Genomic DNA, 24,766 nt, shown 5'->3' with positions numbered 1-24,766 from the left:
GCCCTAATAAGCAGGCATATACATAGAATGAAGGCTACTGCTAAGCTTGTAAGCCGCCCTGAGTCTTCGGAGAAGGGCGGGATATAAATGGAATTAAAATAAAAAAAAACAACAAGGCTGACTTGAATACATCTCCACCTCAAAAAAAAAATCCCCAAAGCTACTTTTAGTCTCCGAGGGTATCCTTACAATGAAAATAATATTGTAGTTTTCACCAATTCCAAAAAACAATAATCTCGATACTGAATTGGAACAAACGCTGTCAGAAAAAAAATAAATTTAAAACGTGCCAGGTATGTTATCTGACACGGTTAAGCTTTAAAGTAGCCATCTACAGCCATGGGCAAGCGACAATGCTGGGGGAAAAGCCCAGTTATCTGGAAGAGTGGATTTCCGAAGGTGTTCGTAAACCTATTGTGTCCATAATTGAAAACCTAACTATCCTAATCAAAGTTGAGGCCTACCTGGGCCCACAACTACTCTTTATGTCTAGCTAAGATTAGTAGAAACAAGACGTCACTTCCAGGGAGGTCCCGTTGGCATATCAGTCTCGCGACTCTTTATTTGAGCTTCGCGCGAGAATTGCTAACTCACGCTAGTTTCTGGGAGCCGAAAGCACTCGGCAATTTCCGTCACTCTCAGACTCAACCAATCGAGTGATAAACGAATCGTTTCTGGATTACTTCTTTTGGGTTCTGTACGGGGACTGAACGCGGGATATGAACTTAAGGCCCGCAGGAAAGTTGCGGCGAAGCCCATTGGGGGAATGTTTGTGTGTCTGGGCTCGGAGCACTAGCTGGGGGTGCCGCTTTCGATTATTCTGGCCTGGCTATGGCGCCTCTCCTCCCCCCCGCCATGGCTCCCCGTGTCCCTGCTCCTCTCCTCTCAGTGAGCGAAAGTGGCCGCCGCCGCCGTCCCAGCGCCCGCAGCCGCCGCCTCCTTCTCAGCAGCAATAGCGCGGCCGCCATCTTGTCGAAGCAGAAGTCGAGGGCGCCGCGGCAGGACACAGGCAGCGCCAACGCAGCACGGGGCGAGAGGCCGGGAAGGGAAAGCGGGGCGGACAACTCGGGAGGCTACTCTCGGCCTAAGCCGAGCTACGCGCACAGGTGAGACGCCGTGATTCGCGGGCCGGGGCAGGTGGCACCAAAGCAGGGACCCGTTAGACCAGGCCGCGGGATCAGCCCCCGTCCCACCACTCCTTCGCAGTCCCTCACCAGTGGCCCCGGCAGCCGGGCCTACTCTTAAAGGGACAGGATGTTTCCTTGGGGGGGGCGCTAGTGGGGAGGGTGCTGTACTCCAGCGGTCTCCCCTTTCCCACCAAAGGCTTCAGAAGGGCGAGGGAGATTCCTCAGGCGATGCTTCGCTACCTTCTGGCCTCCGGCAGCATGCGGTGTGTGTGTGTGTCTGTGTGTCTGTGTGTCTGTGTCTGTGTCTTGGTCACACCCAGTCCACGGTCACACGTGCGCACCTCGCTTGCTCAGTGCCTGGCAGTAGAAAACGAGGAAGCCGCCCGGCTTCATCGAGTGTCCTCTGAGATACAGGATTTCTAGTTGTGGGAATACTTGGCAGAGATTCATGTTGGTATGTTGAATGAATCTGAGATCCAGGTATGGCCGTTTGTCAAGGATAATAACATCAAAGAGCAGTGAGCACGGAGTGTCAGTTTGCATCTAGGTCTTCTTAATCAGAAAAATCCGTACGTGTTTATTATATAAATCAGGATACCTTTAAGAAAAATGCTCCGTGGAATATATCACACGAATTAGATGGTGCTTTAGTGTCTTTTGGCGTTGATTATTATGCAAAATAATGGTTTTTTTTGCAAGCTAATTAATAGAGATTAATGGCTAGCAATTTTGCCTCTGAATTATAATTGACACTGTATAATTTATAATTAAACACACGAGTTTACCAAACACTGCAGCGTAACATACAGCACAGTAGAAGTTGATCACTTTTTTTAACCCCTTATTGCATGCATCCTCTACATTATCAGATAGATTTCTTGCGGTAAGTTGATTTGTAGGACTTCAGTGTTTCTGATCTTTAAACAAATTTGAGTTGAAACTGTGGAATGTAAAGTAGAATTAGTAAAGCTGCACTTGAGAAATTATTTGAAAAAGGTGATTCAGAACGCTTGAAGTGCAAACTCAGCACTGTGATCTCAAAAAAGATGCGGTTGCATCATAAAATTACAGAAAGGTACTCAAGTTTTTGTTCCCATGCTCTCCAAAGCACATTTTCTGAATTGTTTCCCAAGTCTTCCACGAACCTAATGAAGTGTTTATTTGCTTTAATAAAATCCTTCATAATATTAAATCAATTTTAGTTTGATTAAGCACTGAAGCACCTTATTCAATGAAGTTGAATTAGAAATGTTATTTGGGATGTGGTGTTTTGTATGGTAATAAAAAATCTATGAGAAAAATGTATTTATCATCAGTGTTATTCCTTAGCTAGATATTCTTCTACATGATTGACGTAGCATTGGTCACATATCAATGCATATTTATTTTTATTTGTTTGATTATTTATATGCTGTCTATTATTTTTAGAAATAACTCAAGGCAATGAACACATCCAACATACTTTCCTCCTATTTTTGCAAGAAAACATACCAAGCATTTGTGATTATGTCTAACTGACAGAACACACTGGTGTTTTTTCCTCAAAACTGAATGGCTTTTACAATACTGAAAAGGAAATGCATTAATTCATTATTAAACTTGTAACCTTTCCAGTTACATATTAGGGTTTTCGTTGAGTTCCTTGTTCAAATATGCTGTTTTGCCTTTTTAATTTTTTTTGAATACAGGATGTATGAAAGCACAAAGAAAAAGTTTTACTCAGAAATACCATAGGAGATAGGGTGCCTTATAAATAATAAAAGTTAATAAAAATAAATATTCATATTTTATTCTGAACTCATAAAATGGTTAAACGTGAAAGAAACTGAGCTGTATTTGAAAATGCATCAAATAAAAATTTTCTGCCATGAAAGAGAAGTTGGCTTTTTAGAAATAGAGCTCCAATTTTTTTGAAATCCATGAAATTAAGAAAAACAAAAGGATCTAAAATGTAGAAATGCCAGCATTTCATATGCAGAAAATAAGAGTGATTATACAACTTTCCTTGTTGCAGAATGTGTTTTTAGAAGCTTTGTCCCAGTATCCTTTCTCAGTATTCTAAAATTAATGTATTTCATGCAGAGGAAGAAAATAATCCACTTTCATATCCCACTTTCTTCCTTTGTTTTATTATAACATTGATGGACTTTTGTTTGCATTTTAACTTTGTCTGCCTGCTTCTATTAAACATCCAAAAATAAAAAAGATGGTATATTTCTTAGAATTCAGCAATCATGCATATAGTTTCATTTCTCCTAAATTTTGGGGTTCTTTCCCCAAATACATTCCTTTAGCAATATTAATATTTCTGGAAATTTTAAAGAGCCATAATTGAACACAATTGAATGCATTTCAGATCATGAGTTAGGATAGGAATTAGATGCTTTGCAGCATGTTCTTTCTTGAGGCTTGCAGTTTTCCTTTCCTGAACCTGTGCTAGAATTCAGTAAAAAGTCACATGAACTTCCAAATAATATTTTTATAGAAATTCTGTCAAAGCATTACAAGCTTTTGAATGTTTTAGATATGGTGCTGACTGTAAATACAGGATGGTAACATGGCCTGCCATGATATGTGAATGCCCCCCAAAATATAGGTTGTACAGATATTTTATGGTTCAGCATATTGCGTAGTCATGTTTTATGCTAAAATGTTGTACTAACACCACTCAGGTTTCATGATTTAGCCTATCATAAGAAAGTAGAAAATTGAGTTCCCTGTATGAAGTATGATTGAGGTTTCTCTCTATATAAAACCCTAGTGTAGCTAAATATACAAATGGCCGTATGCTGCTATGGGACATTGACATTAGTGTAGCTAAAATGCTATATACAGCTAGCAATAAAAGAAAAAACAGAAACATAACTACTTTAATTAAAGTAGCATTGACACATTTCCTTGGCAATATAATTGACCTAAAACAGTTACTGTAGCTTGGTGATATTTTACCCAATGCTATAAGTTGCAAAAAATCAGTCCATGTAGGGCATGGGTGTCAAACTCATCACGTGATGTGTTGCAATGTATCATTACTTTTTTTGCATTGCCGGAGCTGGGCATGGCCTCTGTATGATTCAACTGGCCCGTGGGCCAGCAGTTTGACACCTCTGATGTAGGGTAATGATGGACTATATTTGTAATGCCTGCTATGTCTCCTCCTTCCACCACCATAATATTCTCATTTGCAGCTGCCGAAATCCTGTTGGGTCCTTAATATAAGTACAGTATTAAGCATGCCTGCACAGCAGCGTTCTCTACAGGTTGTTCAAATATTCTTGGATGAAAAACATAAATCATTTATAAAAATGATTGAAAAGTGGCTGCACAAGACATAGACATTTCAGTTTAAATAACAATATCTAATGTTTACTTTAGAAGACATAATAGAAAATGCTTGGAAAAGATTAGTTTTGAGTATATTGTGAGATATTGCTTATATTAAGATAGATATTTTGTTAGGGATGGGAAGAGGAATTGCTTCTTGGATGTTACATTAAATTCAGACAGAACAACTTCGTTACTTGCCTTCTTAAGTCAAGGAAAATGAATGTTGTTATATTTCCCATAACAATTGCCTATTTCCCTTACGTGTTCGGAGCATGTTAATTGCCAGAATGCAAAAATCCTAATTTGACTATCAATTCTTTCCAATGGGAAAAAAGAAGCAAATAAAATATTCCTTTAGAACCTTGTGTTCTTAAGAACTCTGTTTAACTAAATGCCTACCACATTATTTATCTGTAGTTGCTTGCTATTATGCTTAGTCTCCATCATCTAAGAATGACACATTTATCTGGCTTGTATCTAATATGTTGATGATGAACCTATGACATGGGTATCAAAGGCGACATGCCAGGCCACCAGACTTTCTGGAAGTCATGTGAGAGGACCCCACTCTCACCAAGCCTCTGGAATCTCCAAATTCGGATGTGTTTCCTTGCTCTTTTTTGGAGGCTGCAAAGCCACACAAGACAATTCTTTGAGGTTTCCAGGCCTTGTACAACCTGGAGTTACCTGGGGTAGGCCTTTTTGGAAAAAAATACTATTATCTATTTATTAAATAATATATTTAAATGTAATTTATTGCTCTTATTATTATTCTGTCTGGTGGAAGGGGGTGTCAGCAGAGTCAAATTAGGCATTTTCTGAACACATCAAGTCCCCAAGAAATTTGCCATCGTTGTTCTAATATTGTGGGGAAGTATTCAGCCTGGCAGGGAGGAGGGATGAAGTGTGCAGCTATCTTGGAGTCACTGCACTGCTACAAGAGATTGGTCCGACCCCTGACCCCCACAAGTACTTTGGAGCCTTGTCTACTTGTTCCCAGGAGTAGACTGCCAGACTGGAGAGATTCCTGTATTGTAAGCAGAACATAATAAAGTAGTTAGCTCAAAATCTGCACATGTGAGTCTGGTTATCCACACCTGATAAATACTTCCTCATGGAACATCACTATTAGTTAGGCATTATCCTGACCTCCCATTCAGATGTCATCCTTAATGCTCTAAGCTCTTTTAAAGTTTCCCTTTTTTTTACACTGACAGATACAATTTGGGTAAAACCCAAATTCTGATACCTTGTATTGTGCATGTGTATGTTTTTTGCCCAGTGGTGGGTCCCTTCTTTTAGGCAGTTGAAGTGAATAATCAGTTGGAGAAAAGATCCTGTTTTACTAACTCTAACAGAGAAAGTTGCAACTGCTCAGAATTTTTATTAAAGAAACCTTGAAAGTGATTTTTGAAGCTAAAATTAACTGGATTGCCAGCTTTTTGTTCTAACAAGGCTCTTGTGCCTTGTTGAGGGATGAATGGCTTAGATAAGAATTGGATTCACTGATGTTTGGTCCTGGTTAGCTTATAGGTGCTTGTTTGTTTGTTAAGGGGGATAAAGTACATTAATAGAAGACTAGAAGACCTCCAAGGTCCCTTCCATTATTGTTGTTGTTGTTATTATGCCAGTAACTGTAATAATAGGGTCTTGAGCATTTATGAAAGATGATTGAGCACACAATAATTTACAGATATTTTCAATTGAATTATAGAACTTTATTCATATTAATTTGCTACACTTGGTAACTGAGATAAAAGCCATTGCTGTCAGCATGAGAGTAAAAGTCTTGAGACAATGTTCTAACTGTAGTGTCTTTCCTTCCAAAGAAGAAATATAATAGTTCTTTGCTAATTTTTTTTCTTTAAGAAGAAAGAAAATAATTTTATACTGAGGGAGATATAAAATGAGCAAGTAGTCCAAATTTCTGTGGGGTTGAAACAGTTATTTGATTTTGTGTATATTTTGCAGTCAGATTACTGTCATTCATCCTGCATTGGGCTGCCCTGAACTTTCGTTGGAAGCTAATACATACAAAATAAAGCTGCCGTTCACTGGTTGGTCAACAGTGATATAATAGAATAATTAGTACTATGGGGTTTGTAGTGATTACTGGATCGTTTCTGAGTCCAAGGTGTTAATTTAAAGCTCAGGTCCTTTCCACCTTCTGAACCAAGTGGCATCTGTCTGCCTACTACGTCTGGGTCAAGAGAGTAGCAGCTCCCCTGTTCTGGAATATCCCACTTCCTGAAGTGAGGGTAGTCCGTTACCTGCTAATATTTTGAAAGGCACTATGGCCTTCATAATGCAATTTCGCATTTAATTAGAACCAAATGCTTGGTTAGTATAGCACTGCGTCATATGCTAAATATTTTAATAAGAGTATAGTCTGTTCTCACAGTGGCCAACCATCTGCACAAGGAACTCCAGTAGAGACCTGGTTTACATTAGGTTTACCGCATCTAGCCTAAACAGTTCTGAATGACCTTTGAGATGGCAGCAAAAACCAAAGTTTTCCGTATTTCTTTGCTGCTCCCTAGACTTTTGCATCAAATTTGGTGTCTCTAGTTTACACATCCTGTGCCATAACATGGTTTGATTTACTTTGGCTTAGGTTTAGCATGTCCGTAAAGCCACTTACATGTAAGCCATGGTTTCTGAATGATTACATTAGATTAACTTGCCAATTATGGTTTATTCGCTGTGCAGATTCAATCTGGATTTATTTATTGTTTATTAATGACCTGTTGATATACAATCTGTGAAATAAATTGCATTTTGCTGCATTTATTCAGCAAAATGCAGTATAGTCTGTAAACATACGTTAGCTGAAAATCAAATTATATTATGGCTTAATATAACCAAGTCAGCCCATAGCAAGGACATTCATGATGCTGAAGCAGGCGCCAGGTGCCCCAGGTTCTAGTCCCTCCTTAGGCATGGAAGGGGCTAGGTGTCTTTGGGCTTCCCCTAGATTGGGAAATTGAAAAATGTCTATCTAATAACCCCTAACAGGACCAATGTGGCAATTATGGTCTATAATAGTCAATAAAGGGGCAAATAAAGTCAGCAAAATCAGATGGCAGTTACGACTACTATATTGATGTCTGGCCCTTTTGTATATGTACCGAGGTCACATGCACATAAAAGGGATGGGGCTTTGATTGTGTATTATCTTCGCTTTTCTGATTATCCATCCCTGTGTGCATAGTACTAATTCCTTCAAAATTTCTCTTTACCAAAACATTTTAGCATACATTTTAGTTTGTGGTAGAAACAAAATTATGAAAGTTAGAGTTTTCAGTTCCTGCTGTGCAATGGCCAAGTCTGCTCAGTTGTCTGAAACTGCAGATTTTGCTGCATATCTTATTTTTTGATTCTGCAGGATGAAGGCTTCTTTATTGACAGTTATAGACCACAATTGCCACACTGGTCCTGTTAAGGGTTACTAGTTAGACATTTTTTCAATTTCCCAGTCTAGGGGAAGCCCAAAGACACCTAGCCCCTTCCATGCCTAAGGAGGGACTAGAACCTGGGGCACCTGGTGCCTGCTTCAGCACTTTAACCACTATTTTGTGGTTTAGTCACTAAGTTTTTTTCGACTCTTCGCCATAGAGTGTCAGGCCTTCCTTCCATCCTCTACTGTCCTAGAGTTTGCCCAAATTCATGTACATTGCATTGGTGACACTATCTAACAGTCTTATCCTGTCATCCCCTTCTCCTTTTGCTTTCACTCTTTCCCAACATCAGGGTGTTCTCCAATGAGTCTTCTCTTCTCATTAGGTGGCCATAATATTTAAACTTCAGCTTCAGTGTCTATTCTTCCAAGGAACAGTCAGGGTTGATTTCCTCTAGGATTGATTGATTGAGTCGATCTCTTTGTAATCCAAGGGACACCACAGTTTGAAAGCATAAATTTTTAGGCTCTCATCCTTCCTTATGGTCCAACTCTCACATCCATACATTACTAAAATCTGTCACTGCTTCCATTTCTTCCCTCTTCTATTTGCCAGGAAATGATGAGACCAGATGCCATGGTCCTAGTTTTTTTAATGTTGAGTTTCAAGCCAGCTTTTGTATTCTCCTCTTTCATCCTCATCAAGTGATATTGTTTGCATATCTGAGGTTGTTGATATTTCTCCTGGCAGTCTTAATTCCAGCCTGTAATTCATCCAGCTGGCATTTCACATTATATGCTCTGTATATAAGCTCAATAAGCAGGGTGACAATATGCACCCTTGTCATATTCCTTTTGCTATTTTGAACCAATCAGTTGTTCCATATCCAGTTTTAACTACTGCTTCTTGACCCGCATAGTGGTTTCTCAGGAGACAGGTAAGAAGGTCTGGTACTCCCATCTCTTTAAGAAGTTGCTACACTTCGTTGTGAACTGCGTAGTCAAAGGCTTTAAGCATAATCAATGATGCAGAAGATGATTTTTTTTTCTGGATCTCCCTTTTTTTCTTCATAATCTAGCAAATGTTGGCAATTTGACCTCTGCCTCTTCGAAACACACTATACAGGCTCTTATATAAATATGGAAAGTACAAGCTGGTTATCTGTAGTCTGGGTTGTGATCTCTCTTTGTTGGGAGACCAGTTTATTTTCATTAGTGATAGCATCAGGAAACTTCCAAAGAGCCTTTGGTTTCCATAGGACTCTATTGACTATGGAGATTCTCAGTCATCCAGGTCGTAGTTGTCCCAAAGATGTTTTCTCATGAGGATTTTCTTGTTTTTCTTAGAAGACGTTTCGTTTCTCATCTTCTTCAGACTCTGTTGGAAGATCACATCCGTTGTTCAACAGTGAAAGACAGAGGAATAGTTTTATACACATTCTATTATTTGCTATCGGTACAGGTGGTCCTTGCTTAATGGCGCTAATCGGGACTTCAGTCATAAGTCAGAAAACAATGTGTCTACACTGCTTAGCAATTGCAGTTCTAGCAGTCCTGATTGCTGTTGTTAAGTGAGGATCTCACTTGATTGTGAGTTGTGACTTTGTTCTAGCTTCCCCGTTCATTTTGCTTAGGAGCAGGGAAAGTCACAATTGTAATCATGTGACTGAGGGGAGGTTGCAATATCGTGAGCCAACTACTTCTTGTAGTTATGCGACCGCGGGCAGCTTGCGACAGCTCTAACCATAAGGACCGGTTTTAACTACTATTTGTTAAACCAGGTTTGTCACAGGTTTGAACAGTTGTTAAACAAAAGACCATCTGTATGTTATATACCACAGGTCTGCAACCCGCGGTTCCGGAGCCGCATGCGGCTCTCAGCCGTCTCCTGCGGCTCCCAGTCCTCTGCCATGTGCAGTCCCCCCAAAAAAGGACTAAAAAAGTTCAACCAATCAATTCAAATATGCAGGGTAGGTGCATATCTCACCTTGGCTCCACTTTTCAGTCAAACCCTGTTCTGTGCATGTGCGCATGTACGCGCATGTGCACACATTTTTTTGCGGCTCCCAGTTTTTCCTTTTGTTAGGGAACCGGTTCCGAGTGGCTCTTTCACTGTTTCAGGTTGCTGACCCCTGCTATATACGATATATGTAAAATTGTTAGCGCGTTTAGACTAGTTTGCAATTTCACTAATACGTACTATAACATGTATTTAAGGAAAGGTCATACAAACAACATGCATATTAAAGCAAAGTATACATAGAAATTCACTATACTGTGAAGAAAATGTTTGTAAAAATGCAATATATATATCATGTAAAATGCAGTATATATCATGAAAGAAGAAAAAAGAAATAGAAGAAATCATTTTGAAAATGAAAAAGACAGATTTGCCTTTTCTTTGTATTAAGAGAAGTCATCACAGAATGGCCTTCAATTTTGTAAAGAATAATAAAACTTGAAATAAATTTGTCATATGGCAAAATTCATCTATATTTCCTGAAATGTTTTCTTAAAAAATAACATTTTTACATATCCTGCCCATGCTTTGGCATTAGATATTACAGGTGGTCCTCAATTTATGGCCATAATTGAGTCAAAAAATTATGTTGCTAAAAAGAAATTTTTTGAGTTTTGCCCCATTTTACGACTTTTCTTGTCACATTTGTTAACTGAATCACTGCAGTTAAATTAGTAACACGGTTGTGAAGTCAATCTGGTTTCCCCTTTGACTTTGCTTGGCAGAAAGCTGCAAAAGGTGATCCCATGACCCCAGGGCACTGCAAGCGTCATACATGTGAATCAGTTGTCAAGCATTCAAATATAAATAACGTGGCCATGGGGATGCTGCAATGGTCATAAGTGTGAAAAATGGTCATAGCTCACTTATTTCAGTGCCATTGTAACTTTGAATGGTCACTAGATGAACTGCTGTAAGTTGTGGTCTACCTGTATTCTGAAAAACACTTTTGAGATTCCCCAAAGATACCAGATTTTTTTCAGGGAGAATTTAATCTGAACAGGTTTATTGTATTGTATCATACCATCCACTATTTATTCAGTCAATTGTCTGGTTTCATTTTTATTATACTAAATTCAGTTGGTTAGAACAGGGCTTTTCAACCAGTGGTACGGGTACCACCTGTGGTGCATTGGCACCTGGCAGGTGGTACGCGACCATCCTAGAAAAGTGGTAGCGGGAGAGGGGAATGAGCTGAACTGGTGGCAGCACCACACAAGCCTAAGCGAGAGATGGCTGGAGCTAGGCAACTGGTGGTACTCGGATGTTGCCATATCCTAAAAGTGGTACAATGGGTGAAAAGGTTGAAAAGCCCTGGGTTAGAAAAAACACAAAAGTAATATTTTTAGAAATGCACATAGAGTCTTTTTGACTCTGAGTTAATGATGAGATAGATTATACTTGGTAACCATCCAACAGTGGAATATTATACATTAGATTTTGTTGTCTATGCACATCCTCAGTCTGCTATAACTATTTGTTTTCATGTAATTAGGTCCTTGTCATTAGCCATTGCAACTGGATTCAGAAATTCACTTGAGATCCATATCAAGATAATGCTGTCAGTGGCATATGAAAGAGTGGTAGTATAGGAGACTTTTTAGAAATGTATTTGGACCAGAGATTAGAACGCAATTCCATTAAAGCACAGATTTGTTTCTTGTGATACTGGAGGCAAAAGATAAGCCTAAAATAGATAGGATGCAACCCCTGTGTAGGGAGATGTACAAATCACACTATGCATTATCACATTAATCTTTTAATTCTCTTTTAACTTTGTATTTTATATTGATGTGATTTTAAAATGCCCTGTAAACTGCCCTGAGTCCTTCAGGAAAGGGCGGTATATAAATCTAATAAAATCTAAATCTAAAATCTAAAAATTTAAACGATATGGCAAACAATTTTATGGGGTTATGATTTGTGATTTGACGAGAATATAAATAATTGGATATTAATAATTTTTCTTCAGGAAAATACATGTGGGGAGGATGTAATTTACTTGCCTATTCCAGCACCCTCTCCATATTTTCTCTTTCAGGTGGAATTAATTTTATGTAGAATAAGTGTGCAATTCTGCAACTTCTGATTTCTTAACTATATTCTGTTTGGGCTTGCCGTGTGTGAAATGTGATGTAGGAAAATAATGTATTTTATCCCACCACTGAAAAAAAATTCAGAAAATAGGAATGATATGTTAAACTACTACATTCTGTTTTGAAACAGCTGTGCGTTAGGAGACATCTTTGCATGAAGAGAGACTTGTTCTATGGCCTCAGAGCTGGGTTCAGGAGAGGATGGCAACTGCACAGAGCTGGCAACACCTCTCTATCTGCGGTATTTGGAGAAAGCTCTGCGGTTGGATCACTTTTTACGACAGACTTCTGCCATTTTCAATAGGACTGCATCCAGGTATCAAAACCGTTTTGATGTGGGCTCAGTTAAAAAAGCAGACATTTCATATTCCAACTATATTAATTCCTAACATAAGTTTCAGTAATGGGGGCAAATGAGCTCCATGTGTATGGGGACCTGCAGATAAATCAGCAGATATCAGCATTAGATTTTAATATTGAAAAGGGAGCAGAGTGTATATCCAAATATCCACATGTATAGCCTGATGCTGCTGTTAATGCTTTTAAAAGAATGGGAGATGTGACCAGAACCTATGTATTTATTTTTCATTTAGTTCTGAAAGCATAGGGTATTTAAAAATATACATACTAAGTTTGCCAGAGTCATAAATTGTTTTCTAATGTGAACTGGAAAATTTGAAATCATGGAAGAATAAAAAAGATTTTTAGAAAAAATGGAAGAAAATTAAAAATATACAGAACTTAAATTCCTATACAATACCGAATGTGGAAAAATGTACTTTATATAAGAGTATTTTAAATATGTTAATATTTATAAAATCATACTTGATTTTATCTTAATGAGACATCTAATACATTATATCCGTCTAGGGTTAGAGCAGTGGTCCCTAACCTTTTCTGATCCATGAACCAGCAGCAGTGGGGAGTGGGGATAGTTTTGCACGTGCAAATGGAGCTTCACATGCTTGCCAGCCGCTTGCAAGACCAGGTTCCCAATGGGCCCCACACCAATACCCTTGGGATAGAGTGTCAGGCGGTGGCAACAATTATAAGTATGGAAACTAAACAGAATTGGGCTTTGTTAGTATTTGGAAACCATAGAGAATATCAGGGTTTTAGGCTAGACTAAAGTTGAAAAAATTGGGACGCGGTGGCTCAGTGGGTTAGGACACTGAGCTTGTCGATCAGAAGGTCGGCAGTTTGGCGGGTCGAATCCCGAGTGCCGCGTAACAGAGTGAGCCCCTGTTACTCGTCCCAGCTTCTGGCAACCTAGCAGTTCGAAAGCACGTAAAAATGCAAGTAGAAAAATAGGGACTACTACAGTGGGAAGGTAACAGCATTCCATGCGCCTTTGGCGTCTAGTCATGCCGGCCACATGACCACGGAGACATCCTCGGACAAGCGCTGGCTCTTTGGCTTTGAAACGGAGATGAGCACCGGCCCCTAGAGTTGGAAACGACTAGCACGCGTGCACGGGGGAACCTTTACCTAAAGTTGAAAAAACATCCAAGAAGGTGGCAATGGCAAACCACTCCATTTTATTACCAAAATACCTACATTACATCAGTGTATCCACAGGATTTGAAGTCAGTTTCACCTCCTCCTGGTGTTAGAGATGAGGAAAATGAAAAGTTGCTCTGTAGCATACCGTAATTATTTTTTACAGCATTAACCCTGTTATTATGCTAAAATGTATATTTCTATTTTTCTTGTAGTGATGAAAGTGAGGATGGATTGGATGACAATCCTTTGCTTCCTCAGCCTGGGAGTCCCTTGATGCAAGTGAAAGAAGAGCCTGCAACCTCATTGCTTGGAGAACCTTCCGGAGCAGGAAGTTCAGGAATGTTAAACACACATTCACTCAATGGAGTGCTACAATCTGGTAAGAGAGTTTTAAAAATAATTTTAGTTTGTCTTGGATAATAATTATGTGGGCTAGTCTTGCATATCACTTGGATCCAGGAGCAATTGGGTTTGATTAATAATTCATCGAAAATGTGACCTGCTTATAGGCTAACAGACATAATCAGAAGATTCCTCTTTTTTTTTGTAGTTCAGATTGCAAAATGATTCAATGGTAATTCAGTTTGGAGTAAATGCTTTCTCTGTTGAAAGTATCTTTACGTTGAACTGTTTGCACAATATAAGTGTTTTGATATGTTCTTTAAACAGAGCCAAAAACAGAAAAAGGGAGTCTATATAACTTTTCCAAATTGAAGAAAAGCAGAAAATGGCTAAAGGTGAGTTTTTGTTACTGAAATCCAAATCTATTCTTAGTGATCCTTCTGTTACGTTATTCTGATCTATCTATAAACTTACAATCTATTAAAAACTGCAACATTTTCTTAAATAAAAAATAAAAAATGCTCTTACATTTTATTAGTGGTAAAAGTTAAAGGTTTTTTTTAATCTTCCATTAATTCTACTCATGTTCTCAAGGTTTGTAATGCACAGCGTCCAGTTTTGATATGTTAGCTTCCTTCAGAACTCCCAGCCCCCAGGTTTTCTAGTGTCCATTTCCTGGTTTTACTCCTCGCATCTAATTGTACTCAGCCATGCTAAACCTGAGGTGAAAAATCCCCATCTTTTTCTTCCTCTTTTGCTGATCTAATGGGTTTACCAAGCAGCAGTGAGATGGTCTGTGGCCGTGTTATTCTTTCAGCTTTATTGTTCCATATGCAGAAGTGAACAACGTAATTGCTCCCTTTTATTTTCTGTTCCTTTCCCACTGCAGTCCAGATGATAGCAGCTCCTTCCACCACTACTTAAAGAAAGCATAGCTTGCTGATTCTCTACAACAGACATGTCAAACACAAGGCCCGGGGGCCGGATCCGGCCCGCGAAGTGGTTTCATGTGGCCCGCGAAGCCATCGTGGAAACAGTGAGGGAACGGCCCCCACTGCCTTGGCCCTGGCCCAGAGACCCTCCTTCTGCCAGAGACCATCAGATCTGTCCCACTCCTGCCCAGGCCCCCATAGGCACCCTTGATGCCAACGATGTAGAGCTGGCCACGCCCACCCAGTAGGCCATACGCACTCTAGCCACGCCCACCCGGTAGGCCACGCCCACCCAGGCCACACCTACCCGGCCCCCTGAGGGCAACTGCAGTGCTGATGCGGCCCTCAATGAAATTGAGTTTGACACCCCTGCTCTACAATGTATTTGTAGCTTAGGTAAATGGGTGGTTGGTTGGTTGGTGGGTGGGTTTGAGGGTGAGGAACATCTACATGATTATAAGTTGTCCTCAACCTATGACCACAGTTGAGTCTAGAATTTCTGTTGCTAAGCAAGACAGTTATTAAGTGAATTGTACCCAATTTTACAATCTTTTTTTTGCCACGGTTTTTAAGTGAATCACTGCAGTTGCTAAAGGAATCGTGCAATCATTAAGCTAATCCAACTTCCTCCATTGACTTTGTTTGTCAGAAGCTGGCTGGGAAGGTCGCAAATGCTGATCACGTAACCCCAGAACACTGCAACCCTTGTAAATACTTGCCGGTTGCCAAGCACTTGAATTTTGATTATGTAACTATGGGGATGCTTATAAGTGTTAGGGCTGGCCATAGAGTGCTGTTGTAACTTCAAATGGTTAACAAATGGTTATAAGTTGAGGACTACCTATATAGGGTAGATCTGTCAAGAGTTTACTAACACTGTATGCCAATGCAAATTTGTAGAAAAGAGTCCATACCCAACGTTGGCCAGAAAGACGTGTGGATTAATACTATTTTTAATTTCAACAAGTCAATTTCATAGTCTATTTTGCCTGACCATATAGAACAGGTCACTGTTAAAACATTGCAAGAAATGTTTTACTGATAACAGAAATGTGATGTTCCTAAGGCTAAAATGAAGGTTACCTGGCAGTGATTTTGAGAAAATGTATACATGAAAGCAGTAAAGGAAGAAATCAGAAATGTTATGTGTGCACCATTCGCTGAAGCAGCCTCAAAAGATTTCATGATGGTTAATATTGTGGTGGAGGAAGATACAGTAGGAAATGCTAAACCGTGAAACTTTTCTATGTGTATAAATGTTGTTAGGTTTCCCCCTCTCCCCCCCCCCTTTTCAGAAGATTTAATCCCATTGGCCTGTTTCAGAAATTTTTATTTCCTGTTCTGGTCATTTTGCTCACTGTTGTTGAAAATTGAAATGATCTCGTTGGCAGAGCGTTCTCCTGAGTGATGACTCCAGTGACAGTGAATCAGTAGCTGATGAAGATGGGGAAGGAGAAGAATTCACTCTTTCAAGAGAAGAACTTCACAATATGCTGCGATTGCACAAGTACAAAAAACTGCATCAAAATAAATACAGCAAAGATAAAGAGGTAAAAAAACGCCAGAAAGAAATTAATCAACTGCAAACTATAGTGGAGAGTAGACCTAATTGGCTGTGCCTGCTTATGTAGATATATTCTTATATCCCACACTTTCTCTAAGATGCTCAAGGCAGCATAGATGGGGCTATCCCACATTTTTATCCCCCTAGCAGTCTTGTGTAGTAGGTTGGGTTGAGAGGAACCCTGGCCCAATATTATACAGTAACTGGTTTTTCTTTTTTTTACAAAAACCAGCCTTTTCACTAAAAGAGAGGCATTGTATTTCTTTCTATTCTTTTCCTCAGATTTTGTATTATATCTTACCATTTAATAGCTAAGCGTATCATGTTAATGTACTCAATAATTATCAAACGTTAAAAACAATCTTGAAGTGACTTGAACTTTCCACCAAGCTATATTTCTTACTTAATTAGGCCTTAATGTTAAAAAAGTAATTTTTTTATGTCTGCTTCAGTTACAGCAGTATCAGTATTACAGTACAGGTTTGCTGTCTACATATGATCCTTATTACGAGCAACAGCGTCATCTCATAGGGCCGAAGAAAAAGAAGTTGAAAGAGGAAAAAAAATTAAAAGGTGCATCTTTATGCTAACTCACTCGTTTCTAAGCATTGATTTGTATCACGTATTTGCCACCAGGCTGTGAAATTTTACTAGCTGTATATTCCTTTCTCTTACTTCCATACCTTCTATAGATGCTACTATTACTGGGGGTTCAAAGCATTTATCAATATCTTAATAAAACCTTGCATGTAAAGTGAAAAAAGAACTTTCAAATGCTAGAGATTGAGTTGGACATACTAAATCACACTGAAGCTGGTAAAAGATCCTCAGACCTAGTCTGGGCAAATGTATTTTGCAGAACATAATGAAGAATTCAGAATGCTGTGGTGCAGTTTGCCCATTTGTCTGCCATTATAATTATGCACATAGAAATCCAGTTGTTGGAAAGGTAGAGAAAATGCTTTGACTATACATAGAACATGAGACAAGGAATAAAAAATGTTTAAGGAATGTAGTGTTCAAGAATAAGGCTTAAATTGCTAGAGCATGTTTGTCAAAATTTTATCCATACCACAAGACCCTCTTATTCTGGTTCATCATCTCACATTATATGAGATTTTGGGGGTATGTAATCCTCATAAAGTGAGGAAAGCCTGTATTAACTTACCTGGAAGTTATTGCTATATAGTGACTTAAGGCATTTTACAAATAAATTATAAGAGTGATCTTTCTGGAACAGCTTTTGCCAATCTGATATGCTTTCTCTGAAACTGTTTTATAATTCCTCTTTTGCCACATTGTAGATTTCATCCACATCTAGAGCTCAGTTTTATTCCTTTTTCTGTAATTGATTATCTTCTCAAATATTTGAATAGCATTTCACTTAAAAGAAAAGCTATAAATGACAGTGTTTTGACATTCTGCTTATAGTCATCCTTTTTGAACGGTTTAGTCTTTATAAACAAGCCCAGATTTTTTCCCCTGCAGATTTATAGAGAATTGCAAAATTAGTTGCTACTTCGAATTGGTTCCATTATTGGATGGAATACATTCATAAGCTGCAAGTTAATGCTATGAATTCAAATGATTATGGAAGGAAACTGATCATATTGTGTGCTGCCCTCTTCCAGCAAAATTGAAAAAGGTGAAAAAAAAGAAAAGAAGGGATGAAGACATTTCGTCTGAGGAGTCACCACGACGCCATCACCACCAGATCAAAGTTTTTGCCAAGTTTTCTCAGGACACCCCCCCACCAGGGTCTAAGAAAAAGCATTTATCCATTGAACAATTAAATGCTCGCCGGAGGAAAGTATGGCTGAGCATTGCTAAAAAGGAGCTGCCCAAGGTAGGCTCTGCAAACTGAAATGTACTACTAGTAGGAATACAGAAATCATATGAGGTAAAATTACATTCAATGGCAAATGATATAAAATTATTTTTTTTCTGAATCAACGTGTTCTGCATAGTGAACAGTTGAAAGCAAAAGGAGAGGAAGGCAGAAAACATTTATTTTGAGTTGTTGATGTGATTTAAATCAGCGGTCCCGAGCCTTTGCAGCTGGGCAGCCCGGCTGGGAGTAGGAAGGGGAACTGGCCCACATGAGCAGCGGTCCCAAGTGCATGCACCCCTTGCCTGAGTTGCAGGCCGACATGCACAGCTCGACTTGCACAAACGGTGGGCCAGCCTGCCGCTCATGCAGCAAGTTGCGCAAGCACATGCTCCAACCAGTCGCTCGCATGGCCCAATTCCAAATAAGTAACGGCCCAGTAATGGGCTGCAGCCCGGGGGTTGGGGACCCCTGATTTAAATAACAAATTAAAATGAATATCATTACATCTTTGAAGCAAGACTATCACATTTGATATTTCTAGTTGGTACTTTTAGTTGTGTGAAAAAAATGTTATAGTATGATATAATAATGTATCCTTTCCTCGCCCCTCCTTTTTTTTTAGGCATATAAGCAGAAAGTCTCTGCCCGAAATTTGTTCTTGAGCAATAGCAGAAAGGTATACTATGCAACATTTTGTACCGTACTGGGACTGAAATACATTGATTTTTTAAAAAATGTTTTAATGTTAAGAGAATTTATATCTTGTCCTTCAGCTACCGTAAATTACCTATTTTTTGGTGTTAATGGCACAGTGATATATTCCTCCAGGCAGAAGGGAAATGTATTGCGTTGATAAGAGTCTAATATCGTTAGTTGGAATTTGATTGTGGTCTTAAAAATGCAATTAAAACATTTTTAATCATCAGAATTTTAAAGACTAAAGCTATTTTTCTAAACTTAAAAATAAAAAAATAATGACCAACAAAGAACATTTCACAGTTGTGCATTATAAAAGCCTACCTCAGATGGCAGGGAATCCAGAAATGGACTTTAATAATTACCTTAGTATACAGAGAGGCTTATGTGGAGGCAAAGGGAAATCGCTCCGGGTATCACAGTTCTAGGAACAGTGGTCCTTGAAGGTTAAAAAAAACACAAACATTTTGAATTGGGCTAGGAAGGAGAACAGCAGACAGCGAAGTTAGCTAAACAAGTGAAGGCTACCTGTAATTCTTCGAAAATTGAACAGACTAGGATCTGTTCCTTTGGAGCCTCAACAGTGAAAGATAAATTATACTGTCTTGTCTGGACTGAATTTGGGTTTTTTGGCACACATCAAGTTCATCACCTTACCCAGACATGAATTTTCTAAGAATCTGTATTTGCTGTAATTGTCATATTTAAACAGGAATAATAATAACAGCTATATCTGTACTCAGTTTTTCCCAGTTTAACTTCCATAATCTATTTAATTCCAATAAGAAGAAAACATCATTTCTGTCAGAAGGACAGATTTCTGTTTTTATCTTAAATGGATTTCATTTACAAAGGAAGTATTTAAGATACGAGCAAAGTATTATTAAAGCAGCATTTGTGAATTTCGGCTTTGGTACTGGGAGATAATCAAGAACACTGCTTCCGGTGCAGGACTTGGGAATATAAACTTTTCTTCCTGGTTTTTCTCTCTGCCTAATTCTAATTTTCCCCCTCTTTCTTTTCTGTTTTAGCTGGCTCACCAGTGTATGAGAGAGGTGCGTCGAGCAGCTATTCAAGCCCAAAAGAATTGCAAGGAAACTCTACCAAGGGCACGTCGACTTACAAAGGAGATGCTTTTGTATTGGAAAAAATATGAAAAAGTGGAAAAAGAGCACCGCAAAAGAGCAGAGAAAGAAGCATTGGAACAACGCAAATTGGATGAGGAGATGAGAGAAGTAAGAATAGTTCATTTAGGGAAAGAAACCTAGATATTAACAAAGTAGATGTTGCAGCAGATAATCAGAGGGAGACTGGGACACCTTTTCTGACTAACAGAGTTCATTAAGAGGCTCACTTCATCAGATGCAACTGATGTGCATGCCTCTGATGAAATGAGCTGCAGCTCATTGGAGTTTGTTTTTTAATAAAATATGTTAGTCAGAAAAGGTGCTACCAGACATCTTATTTTTTGCCAACATTGCTCTTGTCCTACAGAGTCATTGAAATGTAACATATCCATTTTTTTCCTTGTGTAGGATTATCTAATTTTTATTTAACTCTGAATTTTGAAATCAATTTTCTAGAGGAAGGAAAGGCAATATTTCAGGCTGCTAGGCACTTTTAAAATTCTGAGGGCTGGTCCTGAAGGCTGTCACAAAATGGTTATTGTATAGTTTTGTTTTTTTATGGACCAGCCATTTACTAAGAAAAAAAACTGATAAACTTGCTTTTTTTTTCTCTATGGGTTACTCTCAAACATTCCCACTTTTTCCCTCCTCTAGACAGATGTAGCCATCTACCATTTTTATTCTCTAAAGTGATCTATGTAAGAACCAAAAACATTTCTGTAAATAAAGATGATGTTAGAAGCCAGGGATTTAATTTCCAGCTTGCTAGTTGCCCATTTATTAATTTCTTTTTTAATTAAATGAATCTAAAAATACATGAAGTCAGGGCAAGGTACCTCTGAATAGATACAGATACCTGGGAAGGTGCATGCAAATAATTATTGCCTATGACCATCCTATTGACTATTCCAAATCTAGACTACAACGTTCTGGTTAATATTATCCAAATCATAAATTTGATATTAATTCAAATTCTTTTTAAAGTTTGCCTAACAAATTATATGTTGTTTTAGCCTGTGTGACATAATTTTCCAAGCTGAGCCTACATTTAAAACACTAGGATTCTCCTTTAATTGAAAAATAGGATTTTCCTTTCTCCTCTCTGAGAGATCAAAATACAAGATTCGTTGTATGTTTTATTATCTATTAAAATTGTTGTAATTTTTGAATGTGTTCACATCTCATCTTTCGATTTTTGTAAAGTCAAACTGATCTATTTTATAATACTTATTTTAATAAGTTATTTTCTTTGAATTAGCAAGAACATGTAGGTTGGATACAGCTCTATTGGATATTTTGGAAGTTGTATTTTTTACTCAATACATAAATAGCCATCATTCAGGAAATCATCGTTTTAGTTCCTCAGTTGTGAAACTATTCTATGCGAATCTTTATAGGTGAAAGTATTTATTCTATTTACTTATAAATTATTTTAGGCTAAAAGACAGCAGAGAAAACTTAACTTTCTGATAACCCAAACCGAGTTGTATGCCCACTTCATGAGTCGCAAACGAGATACAGGACATGATGGAATTCAGGAAGAAATTCTAAGGAAACTTGAAGACAGTTCTATCCAGAGGCAGATTGATATTGGTGGAGGAGTTGTTGTCAACATTACTCAAGAGGATTATGGTAAGGATGAAACTAAATTCTACTGAGATTTAGGACAATCCTATCATTACTATATGGCATGCTTTCCCTGAATTATGAACTGGGGCTGATTGCTTGCAAATGAAGTGCCTCTTTGAAACCCTTAATTAAAGACACAAAGAGCAAGACAAAGAGAGGCACTTTTCTGGGTAAGTGAAGAGTGCTCAGCTCCATTTCAAACTTTTAATTTTTCAGAAATTTGTGAATTGCTTATAAGTAGAGTTTTGTAATGGAATCCTTGTTTCATTTTTAAATTTTGCTTTATTATCAGATAGTAACTATTACAAGGCTCAGGCTTTGAAAAATGCTGAAGATGCTTTTCGAATTCATCAGGCCCAAGTAAGTGTGTACAATAAAGTATAATGTGAATTGGAAAGTATTTTAAATTTTAAAATGTCTGGAATTGGCATAGCAACCTTTCAATGTTTCTTGTAAGTTACTAGCTTTATTCTTTAAAAAAAAATAAAGATGTCCATAATTAGGTAATGTATTTATTAGGATTAATCTGAATGGCATAGATATTAAGTGAATGTTATTCCCATGGAATTGTATGAGGAATAGTCATGATAAGGTACTTCAAGTATTTCAGAAATTGAATCAGGAGTAAAACTTAAGATGAAGATTGCAGACTGTATTAATTTCTGTTACTTTAGTTCTACTCTTCTCATATGTATGAGATCATGTTAACAAATGAAAGAAGATGTATCTTGTCCTATGTGTCTTTATTCAGTTGTAAGTTTGGGATTCGGACTTGTTCATTTTGTGTAAGATTACCCTTCTAACCGTTTTCTCCTCCCTTTGTGTAGACCAGGTCTTTTGATGAAGATGCTAAGGAGAGCCGGGCAGCTGCGCTTCGAGCTGCCAATAAATCCGGCACTGGCTTTGGAGAGAGCTACAGCCTTGCCAACCCTTCCATCCGGGCAGGAGAGGACATTCCACAGCCTACCATTTTCAATGGCAAATTAAAAGGTTACCAGTTGAAAGGCATGAACTGGCTAGCCAACCTGTATGAGCAGGTGTGCTTTTTTTCCTTGAAGCAAAATCTTTAAAACAAATTACTTCTTGGCATGGCTCCAAAAAGGAGGGCTGAACTATGGTTACTTATTTTTTTATTTTTATTTATTTTATTTTAATTCCATTTATATCCCGCCCTTCTCCGAAGACTCAGGGTGGCTTACAAGCTTAGCAGTAGCCTTCATTCTATGTATATGCCTGCTTATTAGGGCTTTCACACACCCTCCCAAGCGGCATTATTACAAAGTCAGCTTAATTGCCCCCAACAATCTGGGTCCTCATTTTACCTACCTCGGAAGGATGGAAGGCTGAGTCAACCTTGAGCCTGGTGGGATGCGAACCTGCACTAATTGCAGGCAGCTGGTGTTACTTAAGGAGGCATTAGCCCACTGCTCCACCATATTGTGTCCATGCTCCTAAAATTAAAATGTCATCTATGGAAATGAATACGGGTATATTTTCAGAGATACTTTCTGGTATATTTTTTTATGGAAAGGAGAATATTACAGAACTTTCCAGAACTGGTTTCATGCTTTTGGAAGACAAATGGAAGTTTAATGTTGAATTGATTTTAGGGTATTATATATGCATATTTTTATGCCTTACCCAGACTGAAGTTTTCCGTTTCGTTTCTTTCAGGGCATCAACGGTATCCTAGCAGATGAAATGGGGCTGGGTAAAACTGTGCAGAGTATTGCCTTATTAGCGCATCTGGCTGAGGTAAGTGGGTTCTTTGTGCTTTAAACCTCTGGCTGAAAGTAAGCACTTACTGCATGATTGAAATGAGGCCCGTGTGTATTTAATGTGTGTGTGTGTGTGTGTGTGTGTGTGTGTGTGTGTGTGTGTGTAATAACATTTCCTTTCTGTGCATAATTGAATTGAGGCTTTCATTTCTTGCATTCCAAAGTCTTTTCTGGTACTCAAAATCTCTTATGCTTCCTGATGCTAACTGACCCTCCCCAGATTTCATCTCTACTACAGCCTGACTCAAAGTATTCTTCTTTTACCTTTGGTTTGGCTGTTTAGAACTGCAAGCCCAGGTTGCCTGTGAAGGGATTTGTGCCACACTTGTACCACATTTGATATCCTGAGTTACACAAGCACAACTTTTGTATTGAAAAGAAAAAGCAAAGGTTGCTATCTGTGCTTGTTACTGCCATACCCTTTTAATTTTAATTTTAATTTCAACTGGGGTTTTTATTTGTTCAGGGATTGATATAATTTTTTAAATTGTTTTTAACTCTTGTATTTTTCGTTTTAATCACCCTGTAAACCGCCCTGAGTCCTTCGGGAAAGGGCGGTATATAAATATAATAAAATAAAATAAAATAATAAAATAAATACCTCAAAGTAATTATTCTGTTTAAAGAACTATTCAGGCACTTTTGCTCTTCTTTTTTGTCTTATTTTATGAATAAAGAAATCAATATAAATTGCATGCATTACTTTGCTTGTTTGGTTTTACCATAGTATGTTTGGGAAAGGCATGTCAGTAAGCAATGTATATGTTGTGTCCCTAGTATGTGTGCTTCTGAACAACATACAAAACACCTGTATAGTACAAAGCAATTTTACAACTTGTATATTTTCTTTACTCATCATATTTGATATTTATTTAAAGTGTATTAAACATTCTTTAATTAAGATTTTTTTTCCTTCCAGAGAGAGAACATCTGGGGCCCCTTTTTAATAATTTCACCAGCTTCCACATTAAACAACTGGCATCAGGAGTTCGCCAGATTTGTTCCTAGATTTAAGGTGACTGCAGACATGATCATTCCATAAATTCAATTTTCCTAAATTCTTAAAAGAAATTGTAGATTTATATTACTTCCTACTCTCCTAACTCTAGGAGTTAGGAACTGCCAAGTTCGGAAGCCTGATGTAAAAGACCAGAAATCTGAATCTGGTTCACAAGGAATGGCAAAAGTCTGAAAGAACTAAAGGACTTCTATAAAAATAATAAGTACTTACATGGAGTGTTTTTTATATGTTGTAGGTGCTACCATATTGGGGAAATCCCAATGACCGAAAAGTGATCAGGAAATTCTGGAGTCAGGTACTATCACTCCCATTTATCTAATAAATTAATGTATTCTTGTCTTTCTGTAATAGAATTTGGGAATATTTTTAATCATAA

General features: G+C 38.2%; 1 protein-coding gene across 6 annotated transcripts in view; it reads left to right on the top strand.

Moving 5' to 3' along the window:
* The first annotated feature begins 684 nt into the window (after positions 1-684).
* Positions 685-24,766, top strand: part of INO80 (INO80 complex ATPase subunit) — an 87,283-nt gene continuing 63,201 nt past the window's right edge. For 2 of the 6 annotated variants that reach the window (XM_081314627.1, XM_081314629.1), the window contains exons 1-15: positions 685-1,106; positions 12,098-12,283; positions 13,683-13,849; positions 14,140-14,207; positions 16,136-16,294; positions 16,761-16,881; positions 17,940-18,154; positions 18,762-18,815; positions 19,867-20,070; positions 21,399-21,594; positions 21,884-21,951; positions 22,419-22,628; positions 23,266-23,346; positions 24,289-24,384; positions 24,626-24,685. In XM_081314627.1, coding sequence (XP_081170753.1) covers positions 12,141-12,283; positions 13,683-13,849; positions 14,140-14,207; positions 16,136-16,294; positions 16,761-16,881; positions 17,940-18,154; positions 18,762-18,815; positions 19,867-20,070; positions 21,399-21,594; positions 21,884-21,951; positions 22,419-22,628; positions 23,266-23,346; positions 24,289-24,384; positions 24,626-24,685 — 1,842 coding nt within the window. In that variant the 5' untranslated portion in view covers positions 685-1,106; positions 12,098-12,140. Of the gene's footprint in view, positions 1,107-1,324; positions 1,391-12,097; positions 12,284-13,682; positions 13,850-14,139; positions 14,208-16,135; positions 16,295-16,760; positions 16,882-17,939; positions 18,155-18,761; positions 18,816-19,866; positions 20,071-21,398; positions 21,595-21,883; positions 21,952-22,418; positions 22,629-23,265; positions 23,347-24,288; positions 24,385-24,625; positions 24,686-24,766 lie in introns of those variants that run through there. The other 4 variants (XM_081314630.1, XR_014024715.1, XM_081314628.1 and 1 more) reach the window with 4 other exon arrangements.

This window comes from Vipera berus (assembly GCF_964194415.1).
Source record: "Vipera berus genome assembly, chromosome: 1".
NCBI classification, from domain to species: domain Eukaryota; kingdom Metazoa; phylum Chordata; class Lepidosauria; order Squamata; family Viperidae; genus Vipera; species Vipera berus.
This window is presented reverse-complemented; position numbering and strand designations above follow the sequence as displayed.